The sequence below is a fragment of the Juglans regia genome, chromosome 7, assembly GCF_001411555.2.
Source record: "Juglans regia cultivar Chandler chromosome 7, Walnut 2.0, whole genome shotgun sequence".
Taxonomy (NCBI): Eukaryota; Viridiplantae; Streptophyta; class Magnoliopsida; order Fagales; family Juglandaceae; genus Juglans; species Juglans regia.
The window spans coordinates 18,252,928-18,277,474 of record NC_049907.1 but is presented as its reverse complement, the minus strand read 5'-3'; the positions used below and the strand labels follow the sequence as shown (position 1 = coordinate 18,277,474).

Below are 24,547 nucleotides of genomic sequence, written 5' to 3'. Positions count from 1 at the left end.
TTACTGAAGAGTTTACAACTATGATGAGAACATGCTATAAAAACCACACCACTAAGTTTTTGGTACGATGATAAAGATATTCTAGTAATATCCAAACATGTACATATGAGTGCCTTAATTGGTTTTATTTTTTTTTCCAATCGGCCAGAAGGCCATTGGCAGCCTTGAGGAAGTTTCCTTCCGTTAACGTTATATGAGATGTTTCCTTCCGTTAACTACTATCACACAGTCATGGTCTGATAGTACCTGATAACATTGTTTATTGTTGCTAATTAACACTCCTGTTTAGGGTTTAATCCTTCACTGCAGTTGTGACTCTGCTCCATACTTTGTCTGCTTATCGTAAAACAAATAAAGCAATCAGGTTTTTTTTACACCTTTGGGCCATATAGTTGAACATATCGGTAACATTTGCCAGGTAGTGGTTAGGTACGACTGTATGGCTTCGTTTGGATTGAAAAGTGATTTCAATTCATCTCATCATTATAATTTTTTTAAATTTTTATACAAAATATAATAAACAATTCAATTTTTTTATATCTAATAATAATAATAATATTAAAAAATAATATTCTAATAATATTTTATTCAATTCATCTAAAACCATCTCTTCTTATCTCATCTCATCTCTCAATCCAAACTGGGCTCACCTTGAGCCTTTGCTGAGACAAGTACCTAGTTTTTGTAACCCAAACTTTATACCCATCAAAGTGGTAAATATTAAGGCCCGGTTTGGATACACAAAATCATCTCATCTCATCTCATCATTATAATTTTCATAAATTCTATACAAAATATAATAAACAATTCAATTTTTCAAATCTCAAAATAAAAATTATATTAAAAAATTATATTCTAATAATATTTTATTCAACTTTTAACAAAACATCTCATTTTATCTCAACTAAATAGCGTCTAAAGATCAAGAGCTGCCAAAATTGTTGAGGAAATTAGGTAACAGAAAGACAGCCACGTTAGGCCTGGGTAATCTTGTAGCCGCTTATTTGGCAGTCGAAAGCAACAGTTGGTTCAGAAATTGAAGGTCAGTAATTTGGCAAAGAATCCTACTCTTCTCAGTCACGCCGATGTGGGTTAACAACTTCTTAAAATATTACATATCAACTGGTGGGACTGAAAATGATAAAATTCATTTGGAATTAATATATCATTTCACTTATATCACAAATCAGACAGCCTCTTTACATCCCCTAAGAAATTGTGTTAGTCACCATGCCAACCTTTATCAATGCCTTCCTTTAATGCAATGACAAGCTGCAAGGTCAAATTTCATGTCGTATTTACTTTCCATGAATGATATTACTTTCTTTCTTGGGTCACTGAATTTTCGTATGTACACAACCTCAAAAGTTCATAACGATTAACGAGGCACCATTAGCAACCACGATCAGTGAATAAACATGGGATTAGTATGTCAAAAGGAAAATTTTATACACTATACTACCATCCTATTTTCATCCCACTAAATAAGATGTGACACATTTATCACTATTAAATGATCATTTATTGCATGCTTCTTTATTATCTAATAGTAATGAATGTGCTACATACTATTTAACATAATCAAAATAGGATGAATGTGGTGTATAGCATTACTCGTGTCAAAATGCATTCAAAAGGGTAAGCAAATTGAAATATACATTCGGTTTTACCAGCAATGAGTAAGATACTTGACTACAAAGCCCAAATGAGAGGATTTATGTTGATCAAATGAAAATCTTTTCTGACAAGAGATTGGTGCTCTCTGGTATTCCATCTGAGCCTGCTCATAAAGAGCCCTAAAATTATGATAATGTCAACCACAATCTTTCTTGGATAAGAAAGCTACTCTCCGTTTAAATTAGATAAGAAAAGGAAAACCTACTCTCTTTCCCTTCTCTGTACTTCCCCAACTGAATGTCAATAGTTTTTTTTTTAATGTCTGCAGTAGAAGCGTTAATGTTGAGATGACCAGCTTGCAGTTGTCAAAAGATAGATCATGCAATTGCAACAAGAAAAAAATGTCGCTGGCTCAGACAGAGGAATCTATCTGGAAAGTGTATCCAGCATCTGCAAAATGAGATTTTACCAGATCAAGGGCCTTTGAGCGGTGAGAAATCTTGTTCTTCTCTTCCTTTGGCATCTCTGCATAACTGCAGCAAGACAAATACCACAATTAGGCCACAATTACTGTTGAGCACTGATACAAAACAGCAGAAATCAAATCAGGGGAGGCATGGGATTACGTTTGCTCATAGCCATCAGGTTGAAAAATAGGATCCCATCCAAAATCATTAGGTCCCCTTGGAGGAACTATCTTCCCCTAACAAGTGAGCCATAAATAATATGTTAGTCCCATTGATGCGAATATCAGCCTCTTCAAGATTTCTGTTTGCTCATGCTTGTTTTGTGGCTGATTATGAGCAAAACTCATGTTTCTCCCAGCTGATAATTTCACCAACATAAAAATATGGCTAACAGAATCTAGTCCATAAAGGGGTTTAGTGTCCAAGTCTCTGTGTGGCTCAGACAAGTGCAAGGCATGCCTTTTCAAGCGAAGAGTATCTAGACTCATACCCCCCATGTTGTAAGTGGTAAGGGGACTGTCTCAAACCCCTTTCTCGTTCCCTTGTACAGCCTTTACCTGACAGTTTTATTTGAGAAGGTTACCAAGACTTACAACTTCAACCAATCAGGTCTGACCATCAATGCCTGGTGTATTTTTAAATCTAGACTACTAGGCCAAATAAATTACTTGCAAAGCAATCGTTTGCTTTTCAAATAGTCCTTATAATAATTTGGCCAAAAGGATCATGTAAAAATTTAAACAACCGAAAATAGCCTACGTTGTTGTTTCAACTCACATCTTCGGTGGAGCTATCATTGTTACCAAATAAAAGCACATCTCACATCCAAACTTGCTTATACTTCTGTAAAAGCAGAATAAGCATGCCTCCTAAACAATAGCATGCATGTTTTATGATGGTCAAATTCGTCGTAGACTACTTGAGTACAACTGCTGAAAATAAATTTAAGTACATCTTAATTGCTCATCAGAATTATTTAATACACAACTACAAAATTGTACCGGAGTTCTCCCCAGGAATGTAATTGGTTCGGCATTGGGCCCAAGAGCAAAAGAAAATGCACATAAAGCATAAGCTGATTTATCCTCGTATGCCATCAACATATTGTTCAGACCTGCAAGAGTTGAGATTAGCATCAAGTCAAAATTGAAGCAGCTGGGCATAAAAAACTGTAACAAAAGAACAAAGGAAATAAAGCACAGTGGCAACCTTCATGACCAAGCTTCTGCAGGAACCACTTTCTGCAATGCATAATGTTCTCATTAGATATTGATCATCAGAGTCAAAGCAAGAATGTCAGGAACGCACGTAACCAGCGATAACAATGAAGAGCCAACATTGAACTTGATAGAGCTCCAAATCATAAATAGAATCAGAAGAGATTTTCCCACTATATCATTCTAAAAAATAACTAGAAGCCAACAAATGTTTAGTCCCATTTCCAAGAAAAGAACTCCACAAGTATCAAAATCAGTCCATATGCTTTGGCACATTATCAAAAGCTTGTCAAATCTCAAATTCTATCAAATATATATTTGTTGTATATACATTATCATATAAATCCTTCCATCTGTATTTTGTCAATTTTTCTAGTAGATCGCTCGTGAAATATCAGTCATGCCCCCCAAGAAAAAAAATTTAAAACTCGCAAAAATCTCCACGGCCATTAGGGGCATCAAGTTTGCTCTAAACAGCTGAGCAACCCGAACCACTTTACCAGAACCACTTTTTTCCTAGATCGTTTCAATCGCTTGAACAATTGGGTGAGGCAAAACATCTTTGTGAAAAGGTTGCCTTTCTTATGAAGGCAGATATAAAAGAATGTGATAAAATATCATGCTTGGAGGTCTTTCCTCCAAGTAAATGATAGATTCCTTACAATATTGGTAGAAATGTTGTATAGTCCTCATGCTTCTAAAATTAGTAAATGCATATGACTTACACCAATAAGTTTTGTACTCTAAACATGTGTTTTAGGCAAGAAGGAAATTACTCATGTTTTAAGGTCAGAAGAAGGGCAGTGATGAGAAAATGTAATTAACTGTCATGTGTCCTACAGATAAAAAAGAATTAACGGATATCTGCAGTTGCTGATTATCAGGCCCATGGACCCAATCACATGAGGTTTAAAAACAAAATCAATATTTAGTGATAATAAGTTGCCCATATCATGCTGATAAAAATCACATAATTATTTCCTGGGGAATGGAAGGATAAGGGTACAAAATAGAACTAGTGCTGCAATCTGCGTGCGTTCACGTGCGCGTCAGAGAGAGAGAGAGAGACCATACATAAGTGCCAATCATGCACAAAAGGTTTCTTATCTCGGGCTTCCTAATGATTTCAATGTATAATGTTCTAGAGTAATTGAGGTACGCATGTTGAAGTGTAGTCACCAGAGTTGTAGTTCACTTCTTAAAGGCATACCAGGGCCCATCTATATCTTATCATAAGAACACATCATGCTGATGTCCCATTATAGCATAAGGGCCTGACAAGCTAGGATTTTTCAATAGGCCTGACAAATTGAAGCTAATGCTTGCAAAGGTATCTCTAAATTGGAAAGAACTAGGAGCCAAACCAGGATTCCATATAAGCAATAGCCTACAATCTTCCACTCTTTGCAAAAGCAATATAAGCTATGAGCATCAAGGGCTCAAAGAAATGTCTTCGATGTTTCCCAATATGTTTTTGTACAATAAACGATAGATACCTGTAAATTCCATCACTATGAAGTCTATGCAAAACCATTATCAGATAGTCACAGACTCACAGGTACCAAACTCTAAAATTATCTTCAAGGCTCTCAATATTTTTCCATTCCATGTCAAAGCCATTCCATTTTTCCAATCATAACCAATGTGACAAAAAAAAAAAAAAAAAAAGCATAAAGAAACGACACACCAAGGAAAGTCAAAAGCACATTTGGGCTTTCACTCCAAAAAAATTAGTCACTTTTACAATTGGAGCTCTTTGAAATCATTACAAATGATAAAATCTTCTCCCACCCAGGTTCCTCCTATACTCAATCCAGGGTGTAAAATATCCCACTTAAATTCAATTTTTTTTATATATATATAAGAAAAAAACTTTATTGACAGAAAAAGGCATAGCCCAAGTACACAAGTATACACGAAATACACATAGAAACCACTAAGCACTATTAATGGATACAAGCAAATTATGAAAACTAGCCCCATTACAATCAACAACAAAAACTCTAGAAAATAGAGTGTTGAAAAACAATATCTTCAACTTGTCCACTCCAGTCTTTAAAGCACTTGCCATTTCTCTCCATCCAAAGACACCACGTAATACAACGAGGAATCGTTTTCCACACAGCAGCAATGTGAACGTTGTCCCTAAAGCCTTTTCAACACTTAAAATATTCAATACCCTTCTAGGTGTAACCCATGCCACACCAGTCGGGTTGAAGATATCATCTGAAAAAAACTTGGGCTACCTCACACTGTAACTATAGATGATCCAAAATTTCCCCATTTTTCTTATTGAGCCTCCCAGGAAGGAGATATCAAGAATCTATCCAAATGAGACCAAGCCCAACTGTTGGACCATGTGTACATGCCCCCAGTCAGAGGTAACTCCACTAAATCCAAATAAAAAATAAACTCGGTGAATTCAGTCATAGCATGAGTAAGCCGAGCTTCTCCCAATCTTTCACTCAGAAACTGAGTGATATTAAAATCACTTCCAATACAACAAGGCAAGTCCCACCAACTGCACCAACTCGCTACCTCATCCCATAGATCTCGCCTATTGCTGTCCACATTCAGCCCATAAACACCAATAAAAGCCCAGTCAAGCCCATCCTCCACATCCTTAAAAGAACAAGCCATCGAATGGTTCCCAATATAGTCCTCAATAAACTCAACCACCCTCTTATCCCACATAATATGAATACCCCCCAACACTCCTTTGGATGCAAGGAACTCCCATCCCACATACAAATATCCCCACAAGCTTCTAATGATGCTTCGATCAATTAACTCTAATCATGTCAATCCCAACTTAAATTCTTGACACCCTCATCAGGTCATTTCATTATGGGTGGCATGACACAAGTTCCACATTTTTTCCTAGAATTCACTTTGATACCCTTTGTATCAACCTAAGGAAAGCTCAAGCCACATATGAGCTTATACTCTAGAAGGATCAATTAAGGTTGTGATTAGAGTCCATTGAAATCATAATAAAGGGTAGAAAATTCAATTTCTCGAGAACATGGGATCTCATTTACCACCCTCCTACACTCTATCTAGCGTGTTAAATAACATCACCAGTGAGCAAGAGCATAAAAGGTGCAACCCGTGAGTTTGCTCAAGTTACGCTCGACAGTGAGCTCGAGTGAGACACAAACCCTAGTGTTCGCTTGACCCAATGTTCATTGGTTGTTCATTTGAGGCACGCTCAACAAGTCGCTCGAGCGAAAAACGTCTTTTTGACAATTATGGTTTCCAATGCCATTTTCTATTAATATGTAATATTTTGATCTCTTGCACTTGAAAATTCAGCAATTTCAGAGTGAATATAGAGAGGCAAAGTGCGAGCACATATTGAGAGAGAGAAAAAGCCCTAGAGTGAGTGAGTGAGTTGAGATTGTATGATTGTAATCTCCTCTGAATTAATAAAACTTCTACAGGTTTGTAGACGTAGGCACGTTGCCGAACCACGCAAATTGTGTGTCACGTGATTGCTTGATCGTTGCTTTTATTTGTTTGCCATTGTTGGTGTGGTGTTTTTCATGACAAAACACCCTTACAAGGAAAAAAAACATGTAGATAGTCTAAAACTGTAGCTGCACGTGATGCACCACTTTGTGAGGAAGCCTTATCCTTAATGTATTAACCTATCACAACTATCCCATAATTTTTTAAGTGAAAAAAAAAATATTATTAATTACTTACTACAACACTTCGAAAGATCAAAAAAGAGAAGGAAAAGAGAATTAGGTAGGTTTTGAATAACCATGAAATAAAATAGAAAATTAAAGAAGAAAAGTAAGAAATCCTATGGACCTGATAGATGCAGGAAAATCAGTTCAGCATCAACATAGGTACACCATAATAAAATACTGGAGAGCAATTTTCCATGGGAAACCTCCTATGTCATTCAGACACTAGAGGGTTATCCTCAGAAACCATATTAAAACTTATGATTAATTTGCAAGGCTAAGGCCCTGAGACCAAACGAAAACAAGAACTTTATCCTCCTTCCCCAAACAGAACAAAGAAGTTTTCATTTCATATTCTTCATGACAAAACATACTATAATTAACAGGTGAGGTACTACAATTAACAGCTGAAGTAACTGACAAAATACACTACTAACCATTGAATACTACAATTGAGACTGGGAATTCAGAAATGTTAACAGCATCAATAGATTCCCACAGAAGAGGATGGTTGACTATCTTGTCCTAAACCAATGTTACCATTAATAGGAAGTAACTGATAAAAGTACTGCATTTTTACAGTGAAGCATAATTCTGCACTTGGGCTTCACCTAGATTTCTATTAATAAAATTCTTAATTGTAAAAAAAAAAAAAAAAAAAAAGAGTAAAGCATAAATGACACAATTATCAATGACTTCTATACAAATACACCTCGCCCAAATCAAGAATACAAATACGCCTCGCCCAATTCAAGAATACAAATATGCCTCTCCCAAATCAAGAATAGGCCAACAAAAATCAGCAAGACATTTTTTTCATGAATAGAATGTGTGAACTTTATTTTTCCTTTCCATATATCCACTGCACCGTTTTTTTTTCAGTTTCAAGAAGGTCTTCCTTCTCATATTTTCTGCCATTAAGATTCTTATAGTACTGTTACTCATCCTATAAATGATGATTTAAATTAAGAATTGAATCCAGCAGACACAAATGGCATGAGCAAGAGCCCTTAAAAAATTGATGAGATACAGAAGTTCACCTCAACACTAGAACGAGAGTAAAATAGAACTTACACGTATGGCCCTGCAATAGGTCCAAGCAACTAAAATAAGATCAATGATCAATCACTATAAAGATTATTAATACATGCATGCATGCGTGTATACAATAAATGAACCAAAATGGCACTCACGGAAAAGTTGAAAAGGGAAAAAAATTACGTACCAGGTAGACCCTTTAAGGCATTGAAACAGAGGCAAGTGTCTTCCACCAGCACGGGCCCGTTCACCTTCCCATTCAAAATCATACAGATCAAAATTTGGAAATATATACATACATACAGAACATGAGATCCCTTCTTTTATTCGTAATACACTATGGTTTGATACCAATTGATGTATTGTTGCTATTTCAATGAAGTTTATTTTATCAAAAAAAAAAAAAGAGAGAGAGAGAGAGAACCTCAACCGAAGCCAAACGAGCCTTCTCTTTGGAGATATCCTCGGGTTCACCTTGCAATTCTGGCACTGCGAAATATGAAATGAAATAAAAATTAAAGAAATAAAAATAAGTTGAGAGAGAGAGAGAGAGAGAGAGTAAAGTTTACAGTCAAGCTTGAGAGACTGAAAAGGAATGGAGTTTCCCAAGATGGCTCGGACTTCCTCGAGCTTCTTGGCGTTGCCGGTCACGAAGGTCACCGGCCGCGGTACTACCAATCCCGATGCTCTTGCGGCGGCCATTTTACCTCGTTTTCTACTTTTCTCTTGGATTTGGTATGGTCGGGAGGGAATAAGAAAATTTTGGGGTTACTGCCTCAGTCAAACAGGTTTGCTCTGACTTGTTTACCATAAACAAAATTAAACTATTTTATTTTATTTTATATAATTATTATAATTATTTTAGATTTTTATATAAAATATATAAAATAATTTAATTTTTTTTAATTTTAAAATAAAAATAATATTATAATAATATTTTATATAACTTTTAACAAAACACCCCCTTAATTCATTAATTTATTGGGTCTATAAATTTTTTTTAGGTCTAAAAGTTTTTTTAAATCTAAATTATAGTATAATTTAATTATAAATTTAATTAAAAAAAATATAAATTCATTATAGTTATATGAGATCAAGCTAATATAATAATCATATTTAAATAATGTGAGATTTACGATCAAGATATTAACTTGAATTTAATTTTAAATTTTTAATAAATTATATATATCTATATATATAATATATTTATTATTTATATAAATATAAAAAAAATAATATTTTCTTATTATAAACATGAGAGGGTACAGAACGAGTTGCAGTGAGGGATGTGGCAAACAGGTGGCGGGGTAGCAGGGTAGCGGGGCCCCGCTGCTCACCGTAAACTGTAGGCCTGCTCAGAATCCGTGCAACGCTCTAATTTTATTTTTTACAATTTGTTTTTCTAAATTATTTTACAATTGATTTCTTTAACTGTATCTATTCTGTTAAGTTTTGATCTTCTTTTTTTATATTTGAAGTGTTAAAAGTAAAAGTGCATTAAAAAGACTGAGAACTATTTGTCTATGAACTTTGCTACACAACTTCTATCATATTTCATATTATATATTTTTTTTATTTTTTTAATTTTTTAATTTTTTTTTTGAGTTTATTCTTTTTAAATTTTTTCAAATTTTTTATTCATTATTCATATAATAAATATTTAATAAAAGAAAAAAAATACTAAAAATTAAAAATAATATAGAGTGTGAAGTATTAAGAGGTTGTGAAGATTTTTGATTTGTCTATATATAATATTATTGTCTAAAGTAAAAGTGCTCTCTTTAATTCTTGATTTCAAATGTTTATTAATATTGAATTTTGTCTTTTGGAATTCCTTTTTTTTTTTTATTATTATTATTCTAAAACAGTCAACCTCTTCATTAATCATAAAACAACTTGTTCAAGCATTACAAGAGCTTGAATATATATAAGGCATGACATCATCTTCTGTTTCCATGTGAAAGCGTGATTTTTTTTTGAAAGGGTTTGGCTGAGATCCAATTTCTATTTAGATAGAAGACTCATGTCTCCTAACAGGACATAAGACGGTCCAAATGGAAAAAAGATTTTGAAACAAATTATTTCATCTCGGGCAGGTTTGGAGAGTGAGATGAGAATTTTATGTTTTATTTTGAAGTTTAAAATATTGTGTTTTAATATTATTATTGTTTTGAGATTTGAAAAAGGTATATTGGAATTTGAAAAAATTGAATTGTTTATTATATTTTATATAGAGATTTAAAAAATGTATAATGATATGATGAGATGTGATGAGATGAGAATTTTGTATTTTGTCTTGGGTTCCAAACCTGCCCTAATCTCGTTTGAAAACCCAATGACTTGAACACTTGACAAGAAATGTAAATCAATTAATTGAAATAAATATGAGATTCAAATATAATAAATATTAAATAATTTTACAAATTGTCCTCAAACTATATGATGGCCTTAATACAAAATATCTAAAAATAATAGAAAATATTTTTAAGATTGTGGAGGCATAAATTAGTGTGACATCATCAACTACATATCTTGAAGCATTTGTTGACACTGAATCGTCAAGAAACTCAAATGTAAAATATGTATTCAAACTCATTACTTCAAGAATTAGTTCAAACGGAGATTTTTTATTTCGCGCCTAAAAGTTGTGCAATTCTCCTGCCAACATGTTTGAAGCCCAACTTGTGTGAGGCCCAAGCCTCTTTTGAAAGTGGATTTTTCCTTATTAAAGGGTGTGATCATGTGTGCAGTAGGCCCAGTTAAAGAAAAAAAAGACCCAACCCCTTTGCAAAACGACATCGTCTTGGTCATGGGTGAAAAATTATAAAATTCTTTTGTTTCTTCACATCTTTCCCCAACACTGCAGCCCTTCCTCCCCCTCTAAAATTTCTTCTCTCTCTCTCTCTCTCTCTCTCTCTCTCTCCCCAAGCCATGTGCGTTGTCGTTAGTGTCGCCACCTTGCCGTTGTCATGTGTCCGCCAAGCAGCAGCCCCTCTTCCCCCACCTTCCACCACCACTCCTTTTGTTGCAACTTGCTTCTCTCCCCTCTGTCAACACGAGAAGCTTTGGCCGCGACCACTACATGCTAATTGTCGCAACCCAAGCTGGAACCTCGTCGTGCGCGGCACCGCATGAAGCCTCGATAGCATTCCTCGCATCAAACCACAAAGATCTATCATTCAAATCTCACCATCCAAAGGTCTCACCGCCGTCAAGCTAAGCCCATCTTCCATCCTTTGAAAACCTATCACCAAGCCCTCTTCTCCCTCTCAATCTTGTCCTCAACCCTGGATCTCTCTTTCCCCCTCTTTGATTTCCATCCCGTGCAGCTTAGGAGATTTTTGCCTTGGGTTCTGCCGCATGCCATCGTGATCGACCGCCCTTTGGAGCTCACTAGAGGTCGCCCGACCACCTCCTAGTCCTCCCCTTCCCGTTCCCGCTTTCCTCCTCCCCTGGTTCCACCCAACCAGTAAGCTAAAATTCACCATAGCCACTGCTCGCCACAAGAATCCCCTTCTCCATCCTTCACCACATTAGATCTGCCACCCCTTGAGGTAACCTCTCTATTAGCCCCACCTTTCTGCCTAGATTCGTCTCTACCACCGCGCACTGCCACTACTGTCGTCATGCTCTCCCATTCTCGGCATTATGATAGTAAGATGTGTGCCACTCTGTTTTCGTATTAATTTTTAGGCTTCGACAGTTTTAATTAACTGTTTTCCATCTTGCAGCGACACTCACGCACACGTGAGATACCTTAGACATTGCACTTGATCATCCAGAAACTTGTTGTCTCACATTGTAAGTAAAACCTTGACTAACCCTTGGAATACTGACACTGAAAAACTGTGTTTTTATTGCAGTTTGGTTGTATTTGGTTAAGTGGTCAAGCGCTTGTGGAGCGTTGGGATAATAACTGTAATTGGAGATGAATTGTTAGCCGAGGGTCAGGTGAAGCGTTGGGAATCGCGTGTAGTTGTGAAATGTAAAACTATGAAATTTGTGTTGTTATATTGTGTTTGTTGCTGTACTTTGCTATGACATGTTATCCAATTATTGCTTGTTCCATAAATGCATTTTGTTTACTGTATGTCATTAAATTGTATGAATTGTGCTATGTTTTGTGGATGTGTGTACCATGACCCCAAGTTGAGATGGGGTATTATTTTAGTGGAGCTCCTCTAGTCACTCAGGGCGTGTAAAACTGAGTGATGTCCTCCAAGTTATCGTCAGGAGACAACGGGCTCAGACGAGATGGTAATGCTCTCGTGCCATCTTCATGGCCTCACCACTGGCAGAGACTAGAGGATGCCTGGTCACGTACGCTTCAGGCACGGAGTTAGACATTGCTCGTTACGAAGTCACCCGCACAGTCGTTACCGGTAGTGTGATGAAGGGAGCCAGGGTGTGCGGATGGTTCTTAGGGAAGACCATGGTGTATACAATGATTAAATGGATGGAAATGTAGATTTTTGGTGTGCGTGACATTTTCTATAATTATTGAGAATAAAATTGGTATTGTTAAATTTTGGGTAAGGTAGAAAGATCTCGAATTTTTTCTTTATTGTGAAATGTTTATATTTTCCTATGTTTGTATTTTTGGGTGTCATTCTATTGGTTCTATCTACTGAGGTTGCGAAATCTCACTTTGGTGTCCCTATCTGCAGTTACGTTTCGCGGAACCTTAGACTTTAATGCAGAGGACGGTTACGAGCTTGAAGAACTAGCCCCACCTGAGGAGTGAAGACATGGGGACTTCTCCCTTATGTTGTTGTTGTGATGTTGCTTTCTTTTATCTAATCGGACGACTGTATTAATCTATGGATTATTTTGTTGGAGTTTATAATTTGAATTTTTGGTACTCCTAGCAATTCAGACTACCCATTTTTACTTCTCCGTTGCGTTTATAACTATACACTTTTAAGTTGCATGCTTGCGCATACTTGCTTTCACGTTGTACTTGGGATGTGTGATCTATGCGGTTAGCACCTCGGCGTCACGACTCCCTACAAATCACAAGTGGGGGTCGAGGGCGCCACAACATGTCCATTTGGACAACTATTAAACGTTGGAATGGAAAATCATATTCATTCCAACTGAAGACGATAGATTCAAACGGTAAACCTATTTGGAAGTGATATAGTTTTGTCTCAGATCAATCTGTTCAAATGGAAAAATAGACGTTGTTTGAACACATATGGGATTGGGGGGGACTAATTTATGGAACAAACTTCACTTCGACCCAAAAAAATAAGATTTGTTGTACGTATGTAGTGTCTCATTCAATTTCCTAGAAGTACTCAAATAGAACCACTAATGAAATTGTGAAAGGATAAAAACAATAAAACCCAAATGCAGGCCCAGCCCACCGAGTTAGTAGCTAGGGGGGAGGTGAGGGAGTCAGAAAGTGAGGTGGGGGAGCCAGGGGTGTCAGGTCAGGGGGTCAGGAGGGGTGGAGGACAGTATGAGTGGGGGATGAGATGTGAGTGGAGGACATGACAAGTAAGTGGTAGGGAGGCTTTAGAGCATGAGTGGTGAAAGTGGGGAGAGAAGGCATCCGAACATACGCAATGAAGGGCACATGCAAATAGATGTATAAAATACATTCAGCCAGATGACCAAGGGATCTTCTTCTTTGGTTCTTCTTCTCTTCTCTTCGACATCTCCTTCAACCTCGAGACAATGATTTCAAGTGAAGGCATTTTCTCCAGTAAAGTTGTATTCAAAATCACTATTGTACAATGAGATATGAGAGACCATGAGTGACTGTAAATAAGAATATTATAGTGAATTTTTTCTCCCCAAACGTCTGTGGATATAGGCATTATGCCGAACCACGTAAACTCATGTGTTCATCTCTTTACTTTATCTGCACTTATTTTTCATTCACCGCCATGAACGTACGCATCATCACTGTATAGCTACACTGGAACACTGTTGGGGGCTTCAAACAATATCGAACGAGGCCCAAGTCGCCCCAGTAGGTTGGAAATGACCATTTCTCCCCTTCCGGCCTGTTGAGCAATATTTTTTACCACATCAACAGAAATCACTACCACACTGATGAATAGATCTCCAATTGATCTTCAATAACAAGAGGATCAAAAGATCAACAAGTGAATTACCTGGTTATGGAGAGAGAAATTTCTCTCTTAATTAAGACTCAATATATCAAGGGGTGTATTCTAAGAAATTATGAATAATTAGTCTCAAATAGGTAGATCAGTTATCTCAGGTCTCTCAAAGACTTGAAATTCAAGTAAAATCATTGTTCTTGCAGTTTTCACTCGAGCTTATAACATGGTATGTGTATGAAGCAAACGTTCTATCGAATTTTCACTCAGGTCATGCATTGTTGAGCCAGATTCCCGACACATTTTAGGTCGACCCAACGTCAAGCCAGCGTAGAAGTAGTTAAAACGATCAGGAGCTAAACATATTTGGACTTATTTGTACTCAAAATCAAGAACATTAATATTGTACTGTCTCGTATACAAAGGTTTTATTAGAACCTGACGAGTGGCCGTAAATTCTATATAGAGCAGGCCTCCACTTAAAAGCAGATCAAGGCCGCCATGATCATAAGTGAATAAATAAATAAATAAATCATTAAACAGCCTCCACATGCAGCGTGAATGAGTGATCTTGGATGAAAATGTACTATATTATGTCTTTGATCTTTTCCTACTTGCATTGTACGTAATTAGTAACGATATATATATATATATATTAATTCTCATACTCATTTTGCCATAGGTGTATCAGGCACCTCAATATAACTGTCTCCGTTATTGGCTTGTTCCTCCACCAGTGGCTGAAGATTTGCATTTGGGGCATACTGTTGAACAACTATAACAGATGCAGTGGTCGAGAAGTCCGATGATGCTAAGAAGCTTCCTACCGGCCCTAACTCTGGACAATCGCTTCTCTCTACCAACCTTGCCATTGGCGGCATTCTTCCTACCAAAAACAGATTGAACTTGTTCAAGGCTTTTAATGCCTCCACCACATCCCTCTTGTTTTCAACCTTCCTTTCCTCGAACAACATCGACTCCTTGTTGCTACATGAGTTCACGAAGTCTGACAAGATGAGATTGTCTTCCTCTTCCTGATCTCGATCATCATGACTGTCTGATTTGTCGGCTTCTTCTAATGTTTTCTTGTTCTCCATCATCTTGTTGGCGGATAGACCAACAGATAGAACATGACTATGTCTCAGTGATTTTCCTGATGGAACCACAAATTTCACGACAGTGAGCATTATCCCCGGGTGCTCAGCCATCCTCATCCCATACGCCAGCGCTTCACGATCATCGCGTCCCCCGAAGAAGGGCACCACTATTTTGAAAGAAACTTCACTGGCCAAGACTTGTGTCGTACCTCCAAGGCCACGGTCAACCAGAATTCCCACGGAGCAAGGGGCATGGCGGAGGACGCGCTCGTTCAACTTATGGAAAGAGCCCCCAAGTGACTCCATGGCTCCATCTAGACGCTGGTGCTTGTGAAATGGAAGCAGAACCATGGCAACACGCTTCTGGTGCGCACTTGTGCAAATGTCCTCGTGAATGTTGTCGAGAGAGGAGATGGCTGTCATGGGACGTACAGTTACGCTACTGAGCTGTCCATAAGCCTCGAATGCAATGACCATTTGATCTGTGTCTTCGCGTTTGTTGTTCCAGAAGGGGAGACCATTGATGCGTGCTTTGTGAACCATCGAGATTGCTGAAGATCGTTCCGAAAGTTCCATCAGGTGCATGGCATATATGAAAAGCCGTCCTCGCTTACGGATCCCGCGAGAAGACTCGATGAGATTGATTAAGGTAGGGATGTTACGCGTGCTGTGGAAGCAAGCCAGCATTCGGAGATCTGTTTCCGGGTCTTTCCGATGGACAGTCCGGTGCTTGTAGGGGGCTCCCTTCCGAGCAGGCTTATATATGGCGGTCACTATTGGGGTGGTGATGAAGGTAGTGAACAACGCCATCATAACCATGATTGCGAAAGTCTGATCGTTCAACACCTGCAATTGTGTACAGGGAAGCAACATGAGAGAGGTTGGTGGCGGGATTGTAGCTGTACAAACAATCTCTTTTTGTTTTTTATATAAACTGGGGTTGGGGTTGGGCGATTGGGATTGGGGAGTTCGAACTGATTCTCCTATTTAGAGATCGCATCTTATATCATCTTATCCACATCTGATCCAAAGTACCAGACAACCAATTTTATATCAGTTTCAATTATATTTTGAGCTTTAGCTTTGTTGATGAAGAATTATAAATTCTAGTACTATATAACTCCGGCCTTCTCAAGTCTTTTGGTGCTTTTGATAAGTTGCCAATTGCCTTTTTTTTTTTTTTTTTTTAAAGTAAGATAAGCCAAGTTGAAGAATAGATCCTATGTAAGCTAGCATACCATTGTAATGAACATGAGGTTGAAATTTGAATAGAAAAAAAGAAAGTCATCAAAGACGTTGGTGTTTCCTGGCGGCCTCTTATTCCCCAATTTTCAACAAGCTTTATAAATTTACTTCTTTAAGGGCAGATTTTACTTCTATTTATACTAAAAATAGGCGATATCATGTACTAATTAAACAATAACGTCGCTCTTGAAAAGAGAAAGGAATAGTGTGGGGGTACCTTTCGATCCTTGCCAATGTTGAGGACAATAAGCTCTACCAAACCCTTGGTGTTCATCAGGAATCCAAGTGTTAAGGCTTCCCTGAATGGCACCTTGAATATCATCGATATGGTCGTTGTCCCAAGGATCTTTCCAAAGCATGCGGTGCATATAACCAGTACTAGCAAGCCCCATGAAAGCCCTCCGCTTATGGTTGCGACATTCGTCTTAAGCCCACTGGAAGCGAAGTAGAGTGGCAGGAAAAGTCCCGACACCAGATCCTCAATCTTCTCTGTCAGCACCCGACCAAAAGACCCATCCTTTGGCACCACTATTCCCACCACAAAAGCCCCAAAAAGTGCATGTATTCCAATGGTGTCCGTAACAAATCCCGCAGCCAACACCAGGGACAACGTGATGCATATGTAGAGCTCCTTGATGGGCTCGCCCTCAGGAGAGCGGCGAGCCATCAAAGCAAGTGCCGGTTTCAAGAAAAAGATGGCAAAGAGCACGAATGCAGTACCACAGAGTAGAACCCACAGGGAGACGAGGGGAGAGGAGTTTGAGCCGGAAAGAGCAATAGCAAGCGCGAGGAGTATCCAGGCAGCAACGTCATTGACCGCAGCAGCTGACATAGCAATGCGGCCAATATCAGTGGTGAGAAGTTTGAGCTCGGCTAGGATACGAGCAAGAACGGGAAATGCAGTAATGGACATGGCCACGCCCATGAAAACGAGAAAGGGAGCTTGAGGCACTCCTTTGGATATGGTGGAACGAAGAGCGAAAGATGTTCCGATCCCAAGAATAAAAGGAAGGCTGATTCCGGCAACGGCTATTGCCAAGGCCTTACTGCCAGTGCGACGAATAGAACGCAAGTCAAGCTCAAGACCCACCAGAAACAAGAAGTAGAGGAGGCCAATGTTGGCGAGGGTGTCGAGGACGGTCATGCTCTTAGCAGGGAAAACCGTGTGGAGAAATTTCTGGTTTCTGCCCAATGCAGAAGGTCCCAGCAATACTCCTCCCTGCGTGCATTATATTTTATACATATAATTACGTACATATAGATTACCTTTATGACGAGCAAATGAGATGATAAAATACAAAATATAATAGAAAAATGTGATAATAAAAAGGAAGATGGAGAAGATAAAACGAGGGAAAGAGATTTTGAGAATTACATCTTCAATTGAATCAAGGCATATATTCTTATTTATAGAGAAATTATATTGAAATAAAATAAACTAAATATCTTAATTCTTATAAAAATTAAATCAAGATAACTATAAACTATATATTCTCAAGTCTTGATTTTGTCTTCAACAATGAAGATAGTTATAACTAACTTACAATGATCTCAGCAATGACTCTGGGTTGTCTGAGAGGTCTAAGAAGGAACGCAAGCACTCTGGTAAGAGCGACGACCAAACATATCTGCAGAATTGCCAAGGGAAGCGCGAAGTCCAGGGGACTTTCACCTTGGAATGATCCATTCGAGGTTGCCTTCATGGGTGCGGGGCAAACCGTTGTAGATGTGGTGTTTGTGGCCATCTTGATCTGCTGATTCAATCAGACCAACAAACCCAACCTCAAGATCGATCAAAGAACTACTACAACAGGTGCCACACGCACATGAACAAAAAAAAAAAAAAAGAAGAAAAAAACAAAGATAAGAACGAAGGAAGAACGCCCGTATAATACGCCTTCCCTTGCACAGAGAGAGAGAGATAGGAGGAGAAAATCTCAGGCGAAGCCTCTGGTCCTCTGAATTCTTACTCTCTCTCCCTTGTTCACTATTAACCAAAGGAATCTCTCTCTGGTTTACAGTTATGAAAGGAATCGAAACACAAAGAAATGGAAAGTCAGAATTAGGAGAGGCGCCAGACAGAATAGGCTGCTGTTGCTAAATATAGCTACCTACGTGTGTGGAAACGGGCAAGACCGATTGGAGGTACGTAATTAATTAGAGATTTCAAAGGAAGTGGAATTAATACAGGTGTGTATTATTAATTAAAGCTGCAATCTGCAGCATTGCATGCGTTCCGAATGTACAAATTATTATTGATAATGCCAACGAATTAGCAACCCTATATTCTTTCTCGACGATCCTATATATATATATATATATAGTCGTCTTAACTAGTAATTAGTTATAAATATATATATATATATATATATATAGTCCTTTTTCTGCGAAGAACGTAGTTAGGTACATGCATGCATGCATGCAATTGATTATACGTTCACCGTACTTACGTGTTAAATGCATTGAAATTTAAGCACCATTAATTGTGTCATCAGAAGTTACGTACCCCTAATTTCTTTTTTTTTTTTTTTAAGCAAAAAGGGCTAAACCATAAGAGTTATTGACCTAATTGGCTTGATCTGTTCTAATTAATACGTACCATGTGTCAATAAGATAGTTAAGATGAGATATATGATAGCTTTCTTAAATTCCTAAAAACTCGATCTAAGCCAACTATATATCATTGATTAGGTCTGCCAACACCTAACAAAATGATTATTTGTGATGAGATATTTATAATGAGAATAAATTTATTTTAATAAAATATGTATTATCATTTTCGTAACTAATCACGAATAAATATTTTTTTGTATTATATATGGTATTATCATCTCATTTTTTAATTATTAGGATGATATGACAACAAGATGAATTCTTATATATATTTTCTAAAATAATAAATGTAAGGATTATAATATCAGCCGAATGTATAGATCAGGATGATAAGAGAACTAAAATGACGATGCACATACATACATATATATATATATATATATATAACATGCATTTTCATATTTTAAGGCAAGTTTAATTCCTTGGAGCTAGCTAGGATTTGACCGCAAATCAAGAACTACGCACGCTTTCAGTATGAGACTGGTGAAAATGCCATGATCATGCCAAAACCGCTTAGCATGATGCATCATCTTCTTTTTCATGTACGTTTAAATCGCATGCATTACATTATATTACATTATTAATTACTACGTACACAGCTTGAACCATCTTTCTGGCCGGCCTTCATCACACACTACAATAAATTAATAAATTTCATTTATTGTGACGGATAAAACTGTCATAAAAAATAAGTAAACCGTCTAAAATCTTTTGGTGATGGTTTGAAACCGTCTCCACAACTATCACCAAAAAGGTATCATAGAAAATATTTTGTGACAGTTTACTATATAACTGTCACTAAAAATTCTTTTCATAACAGTTGGAAGTCTATCGTGAGTTAAAATGTTCGAACGTGAAGAGATTTTGTGACAATCGAAATCTGTCACAGAAAGTACATTCAAACGTCTATAGATAATAACGTTCAAACATTTACCCAACCGATTAGCATTCAAACGATAAATATATAACGTTCGATATTTTTCATTCACACATTTGATTTTTACGTTCGAACGTACACACATTTGAACGTTTGTGATGCGACGTTTGAATTTTGCATTCACACGTTATTGGCCGGACAATTGTTCAAATGTCAAAGATTATACGTTCGGATGATTAATAAATAGGTTCGAACGCATATTGTTTAATCACTTGAACATTAAGAAATATTCGTTCAATCGTAACAGAATAAGTTCGAACATTTGTGGAGTATACCTTACATTTGAATGTATATATCCACATCTGTGTAGTTATGTTCAAACGTTGTTTCGAACGTAAAGGCATGTTCAAACGTTTTTTTATTTACATTTGCACCAAATGTAGGCACATCTGCATCATCTACTTGTCCAATCGAGTTTATGGCTAGAGATGTAGACCAGTCGGAGGGTAAGGGGACTGATCAGCCTTAGGATGACGACTGCGATGAGAATTTCTTCATTCTCAATGGGAGATACTGCATACCATTCTATAAGAAGACGTTGCTGCTGCCATTTTTCCGCATGTTGCATCTCATAGTTGCAATAAACATGGATCTTGTGGCATATAAGGCCACCTTCACTCGAACTCATGCATAGTTCCTCATATGAGTGGCACGTGGAGAGCCCATCAACTTGCCATTGCAGATATGTGAGAGGATCCATTACGAGGCGAGTATCATCTCCACTGACAACCTGCCATATGGGGTGATCATTACTCGGTTATTACTGGAGCGAAGAGTACCACCCCAAATAGAGGAGTGGTTGACTGAGTAGATGAACCCCCTAGACATGACCTCACATCGTTAGAACATTGGATCAGGAAAAGGGCGTGCTCGACTTGAGCTTGGGCCTACACCAGATCTTGTTCCTCCGACCCAATATGGGGCCGATTTTGCTTCCTATATTGGAAGTACTAGTCAGCAGCCGATGTGTACATCTGTAGGAGATGCGCGCCCTGCTTGGCTTGATGTGCGCCCAGCTTGGCTTGATGTGCGCCCAGCTTGGCTTGATGCGATGGTCTCAGATATTACCATGCACATCGACCGACAGATCGCTTCAGTGCAACATAGTGTCACCAAGGTTGGCCATCGTTTAGATATCCTAAACGAAAATGTTAACTCATTGATTGAGAAATTTCATACATTTGTAAACAACTTGTTTTGAGCTTTGCTGCACTTTTATCGTATTTTGTATTTATATTTTAATATGTTTATTTTTCTATACTTTATGTAATGAGCAAGAGTTTCGATTTGGAACGGTCTGTCTGCTATTGAGTCATTAACAGCTCTCAATAACATTTTGACACATCACTTGTTTTATATTAAGCCAAATGAATGCTTCACACTAGATGATTCATCTATGACCCCAGACCACTCATTTTCGAAGTGTTCTTTTTTGGTCTTCTCCTACTGTCGTCGCCTACCATCTCCGTTGCCCATCATCTCTGCCGCCTAACGAGTCAGCAAATATATTTTCACTCTTAGTCTTTTCCTGTCACCGTCGCAAAATTTGCTTACTCGCTATGCCATTGTCATCTTTAATTTTTTTTTTCTTTTTTAATTTTATTTTCACTCTTGGTCTTCTCCTGCCACGGTCGCCAACCATTTATCGTCAATCTCCCCCATCTCCATCGACATAGGAGTTTTTCTACCCCAATCCCAATCATAGTGCAAACGTCCCTCCAACGATATAATCAAAGCGAGCACCACATTAACAAATAAATATTTTCTTTTAAATTAGAAAAGCTATCTCCAAATCTTGTCTTTCCTGGAAAATATTCACAGATCTTACATCCTATTGCTAATTTCAGTGCTAATCAACGATTAACAGAAAATCAAGAGAGTGGGTACACTTCAATCGAGCCACATTACGAACATAATGACCAGAATTACTACCAAAACCATAAAAGGGAACCACCCTGCAAGGCCAACAGAAAGTCCACACCAATGGAACAATACACAAAAGTCTAAAACTAGCACAAAAGTCCACACCAACAGAAAGTCCCATATTCAAGCTACCCACATTTGTCAGAGCTTTCTCCATCGTCTTTCTTTCTCTATCGGGGAAAGTATGATAGTGTAGGAAGTAGTGGCTGACAAGAGAACAAATCTGAAGTTGGCAATGGCATAACAAGTAAGGACTATCGTTTGGAGAGACCGAGAGAGGGTCTTCGAGAGAGAATGAAAATGGTTTATCGTCTGGGTTTCATGGGAGAGAATGGAGAGGACGTAATAGCATGTAATGGCGGCACATGATAGTTAAAGTGAGTTGGCTATGTGGAAGTCACCTATTGGAGGGCTGTTGGTTGGAGAAAAACAGTTCGATCGGTTATAAGATTAACTCAATGAGCAATATCATTTAATATATCTAGTGTTTTTATATTTCAATTCTCAATCTTTTTTAATTTGAAATTCTATGTTTAATTTAAAACAGTTCACGTTCGAATGTTAATGAAGATCGTTCGAACATAAACTAAATCATTCGAACAAATAGCCTACACATTCTAACGTTCAAACGAATAACTTACACATTCGCACGTAAGTGGACTTAATGTATGAATGTACATGAACCGTTCGAACATAATATTTTATACGTTCACATGTACTCATTCCAAAACGACATCGTCTGAGTTACGTTCGAATGAAATATTATTATAGTTCGAACGTATAACCATTTCTGGTCCACTTTTAGTGGCGGTTTCCTTCAACTGTCACATAAAAAAATTTATGGTGACGATTTTAGGAATATCACAAATTCAAAACCGTCATAAAAACTCAATTGTGTTGTAGTGACACACTCCTATTTTAAGGAAAACTTTCATCCATGTTTATAAAAGTATTAATTAAAAGGAAGAAGAAAATTATAATTTATTCCATCGAACTACAACTAATCATTCAATCTGCAGATCGAGGACTAAATTATTAAGTGACAATTTTAATAATTTGGTAACTTGCATGTTACGTTGCAAAATGAGTGATCATAAAATGTTTTCATGAGATCAATGCCTAGGGGTCGGACGCGGTGTAAAGAGCATATTTACACTCTCTAATAAAACTGTGACATGTATACTTTTTAGGAAGTGAAAAATAGAGTTTCATGTAGGGAATCAATTCTCGTGTACCTTCTCCGGGTCAATCTCTCTCTCTCACTCCACAAGCCAAAGCTACCTTCGAAATACCTCTCGTACGATAAATTTATACTAAGATGAGGTGATCTCTCGAATATCTTATGTTTGGTTGTTGATGGTGGCAAACCAATCTTGGTTTCTGACAGGAATGGTGGTTAACTACCTAAAATGTTTCAAAGCTTTTAGAGAAACTTTGGAAAATGAATCCGAAGCAAATTAATCATATGATTGCTCTTGCACTAGTCTCCTACGAAACTGAGTGGCTATTGATGTAATTTCCTATGCAAGAATCACACCAAGCATCACATCAAGCTTAAGGTTCATAACAAAACTCAGATCTAGACAAGGGAAATTGGCAAAACTCTGATCTAGCTGATGTAAAATGGGCGAGGGGTTTGAGAAAAAAGAGCTTGAGGAGAAAGAAAGAGCTTTGTGAAGATGAGATGGGCAACATGTTTTAAATGAGAGAGAGAATGACTAACGGGGTCTTGAGGAGAGAGAGACTGAGGAATGCGGCTTGAGGGGAGAGAGAGAGAGAGAGAGAGGCACTTAGTGGTGATTGTTTGAGTGAGGCCGGTTCTATTTTCATCTCCTTAGAACGATGATGTGTCATCCGATTATTTGGGGGTGTAAATCCCCTCTTTACACCTAATATCATGTTTTATTCTATATGTTAAAAACAAGAAATTGTGCATATATATTATCTACATATACATATAGTTAGAATTAGGCCTGCACATTGGCCCACCCAAGAACTGTTTTGGCCAGACCCGACTTGGCCCTCAATCATGGCTAGGGAAAAATAACCCGACTCAACTCGAACCATTCTGGTGGGTAAAAATTATCAGTTTTTCCCTTTTTTTTTAATTAATAAAAAAAAATCATTACTAGCCCTCGCACATTATCATTGTCTGAATATAAAACATTCTTAGCCACTTTCTCAAGAAATAATATTAGTTGAGAGTATTCAAACCTTAGAATCCATGAAGACATACAAAAAAGTTGGATTCAAGCTATTAAAAAGAACCTATCCATAAACCTTGACTAGAACCTATAGAAACAAGCTAAAAAGCAGAGGTGCTCTCACTATTACATTTTGAGTTTACTATTAATCTGTGTTTGTAACAAGACAGCTAGCAACAGCAACGAAGGCAACGAAATGTACACAGACCACGTAAATCATCAGTCAATACCCAAACTGGAATAAGGTTCAAAGCCACCCTGACAATCAGAAAAACTCAAAATGAGATTTTTCTCAATACTATAAATTAGACCTTTAAAAAAGCTTCTTTTAGGTACGAATACTAATATCCTCAAATGAAACAAGTTAGAAAAGAATGAGGGAGCACAAAGACATTAACAAGCACGGGAAATCCAACGACA

At 37.5% G+C, this 24,547-nt stretch overlaps 2 protein-coding genes across 3 annotated transcripts; both read right to left on the bottom strand.

The window, feature by feature from the left end:
• Positions 1-1,603: 1,603 nt before the first annotated feature.
• LOC109005676 (inosine triphosphate pyrophosphatase) lies at positions 1,604-8,800 on the bottom strand. 2 transcript variants are annotated; one of them, XM_018984705.2, is made up of 9 exons: positions 8,604-8,800; positions 8,459-8,523; positions 8,222-8,285; positions 8,071-8,080; positions 3,294-3,325; positions 3,086-3,198; positions 2,244-2,320; positions 2,087-2,150; positions 1,604-1,972 (listed from the first exon to the last, which is right to left on the bottom strand). In XM_018984705.2, the coding sequence occupies exons 1-9, from the start codon at positions 8,734-8,736 to the stop codon at positions 1,859-1,861; spliced, it is 672 nt and encodes a 223-aa protein (XP_018840250.1). In that variant the 5' UTR covers positions 8,737-8,800; the 3' UTR covers positions 1,604-1,858. The 2 variants fall into 2 exon arrangements, with proteins under 2 accessions (XP_018840250.1, XP_018840252.1); XM_018984707.2 differs by having other exon boundaries at positions 1,604-2,150.
• A 5,661-nt stretch (positions 8,801-14,461) lies between these two features.
• LOC109005674 (cation/H(+) antiporter 19) lies at positions 14,462-18,462 on the bottom strand. Its single transcript, XM_018984703.2, has 3 exons — positions 17,995-18,462; positions 16,668-17,669; positions 14,462-16,051 (listed from the first exon to the last, which is right to left on the bottom strand). The coding sequence occupies exons 1-3, from the start codon at positions 18,193-18,195 to the stop codon at positions 14,777-14,779; spliced, it is 2,478 nt and encodes an 825-aa protein (XP_018840248.1). The 5' UTR covers positions 18,196-18,462; the 3' UTR covers positions 14,462-14,776.
• Between the last annotated feature and the right edge of the window lie 6,085 nt (positions 18,463-24,547).

What these genes read in the sequence shown, in the direction of transcription:
- LOC109005674 (XM_018984703.2), bottom strand. Translation starts at nt 18,195, where the DNA reads ATGGCCACAAACACCACATCTACAACGGTTTGCCCCGCACCCATGAAG. An exon ending in GAGTCATTGCTGAGATCATT is followed by an intron (nt 17,670 to 17,994) that starts GTAAGTTAGTTA and finishes TAATGCACGCAG; the next exon opens with GGAGGAGTATTGCTGGGACC. An exon ending in ACATTGGCAAGGATCGAAAG is followed by an intron (nt 16,052 to 16,667) that starts GTACCCCCACAC and finishes ACACAATTGCAG; the next exon opens with GTGTTGAACGATCAGACTTT.
- LOC109005676 (XM_018984705.2), bottom strand. Translation starts at nt 8,736, where the DNA reads ATGGCCGCCGCAAGAGCATCGGGATTGGTAGTACCGCGGCCGGTGACC. An exon ending in CATTCCTGGGGAGAACTCCG is followed by an intron (nt 2,321 to 3,085) that starts GTACAATTTTGT and finishes CTCACTTGTTAG; the next exon opens with GGGAAGATAGTTCCTCCAAG. An exon ending in CCTGATGGCTATGAGCAAAC is followed by an intron (nt 2,151 to 2,243) that starts GTAATCCCATGC and finishes GTCTTGCTGCAG; the next exon opens with TTATGCAGAGATGCCAAAGG.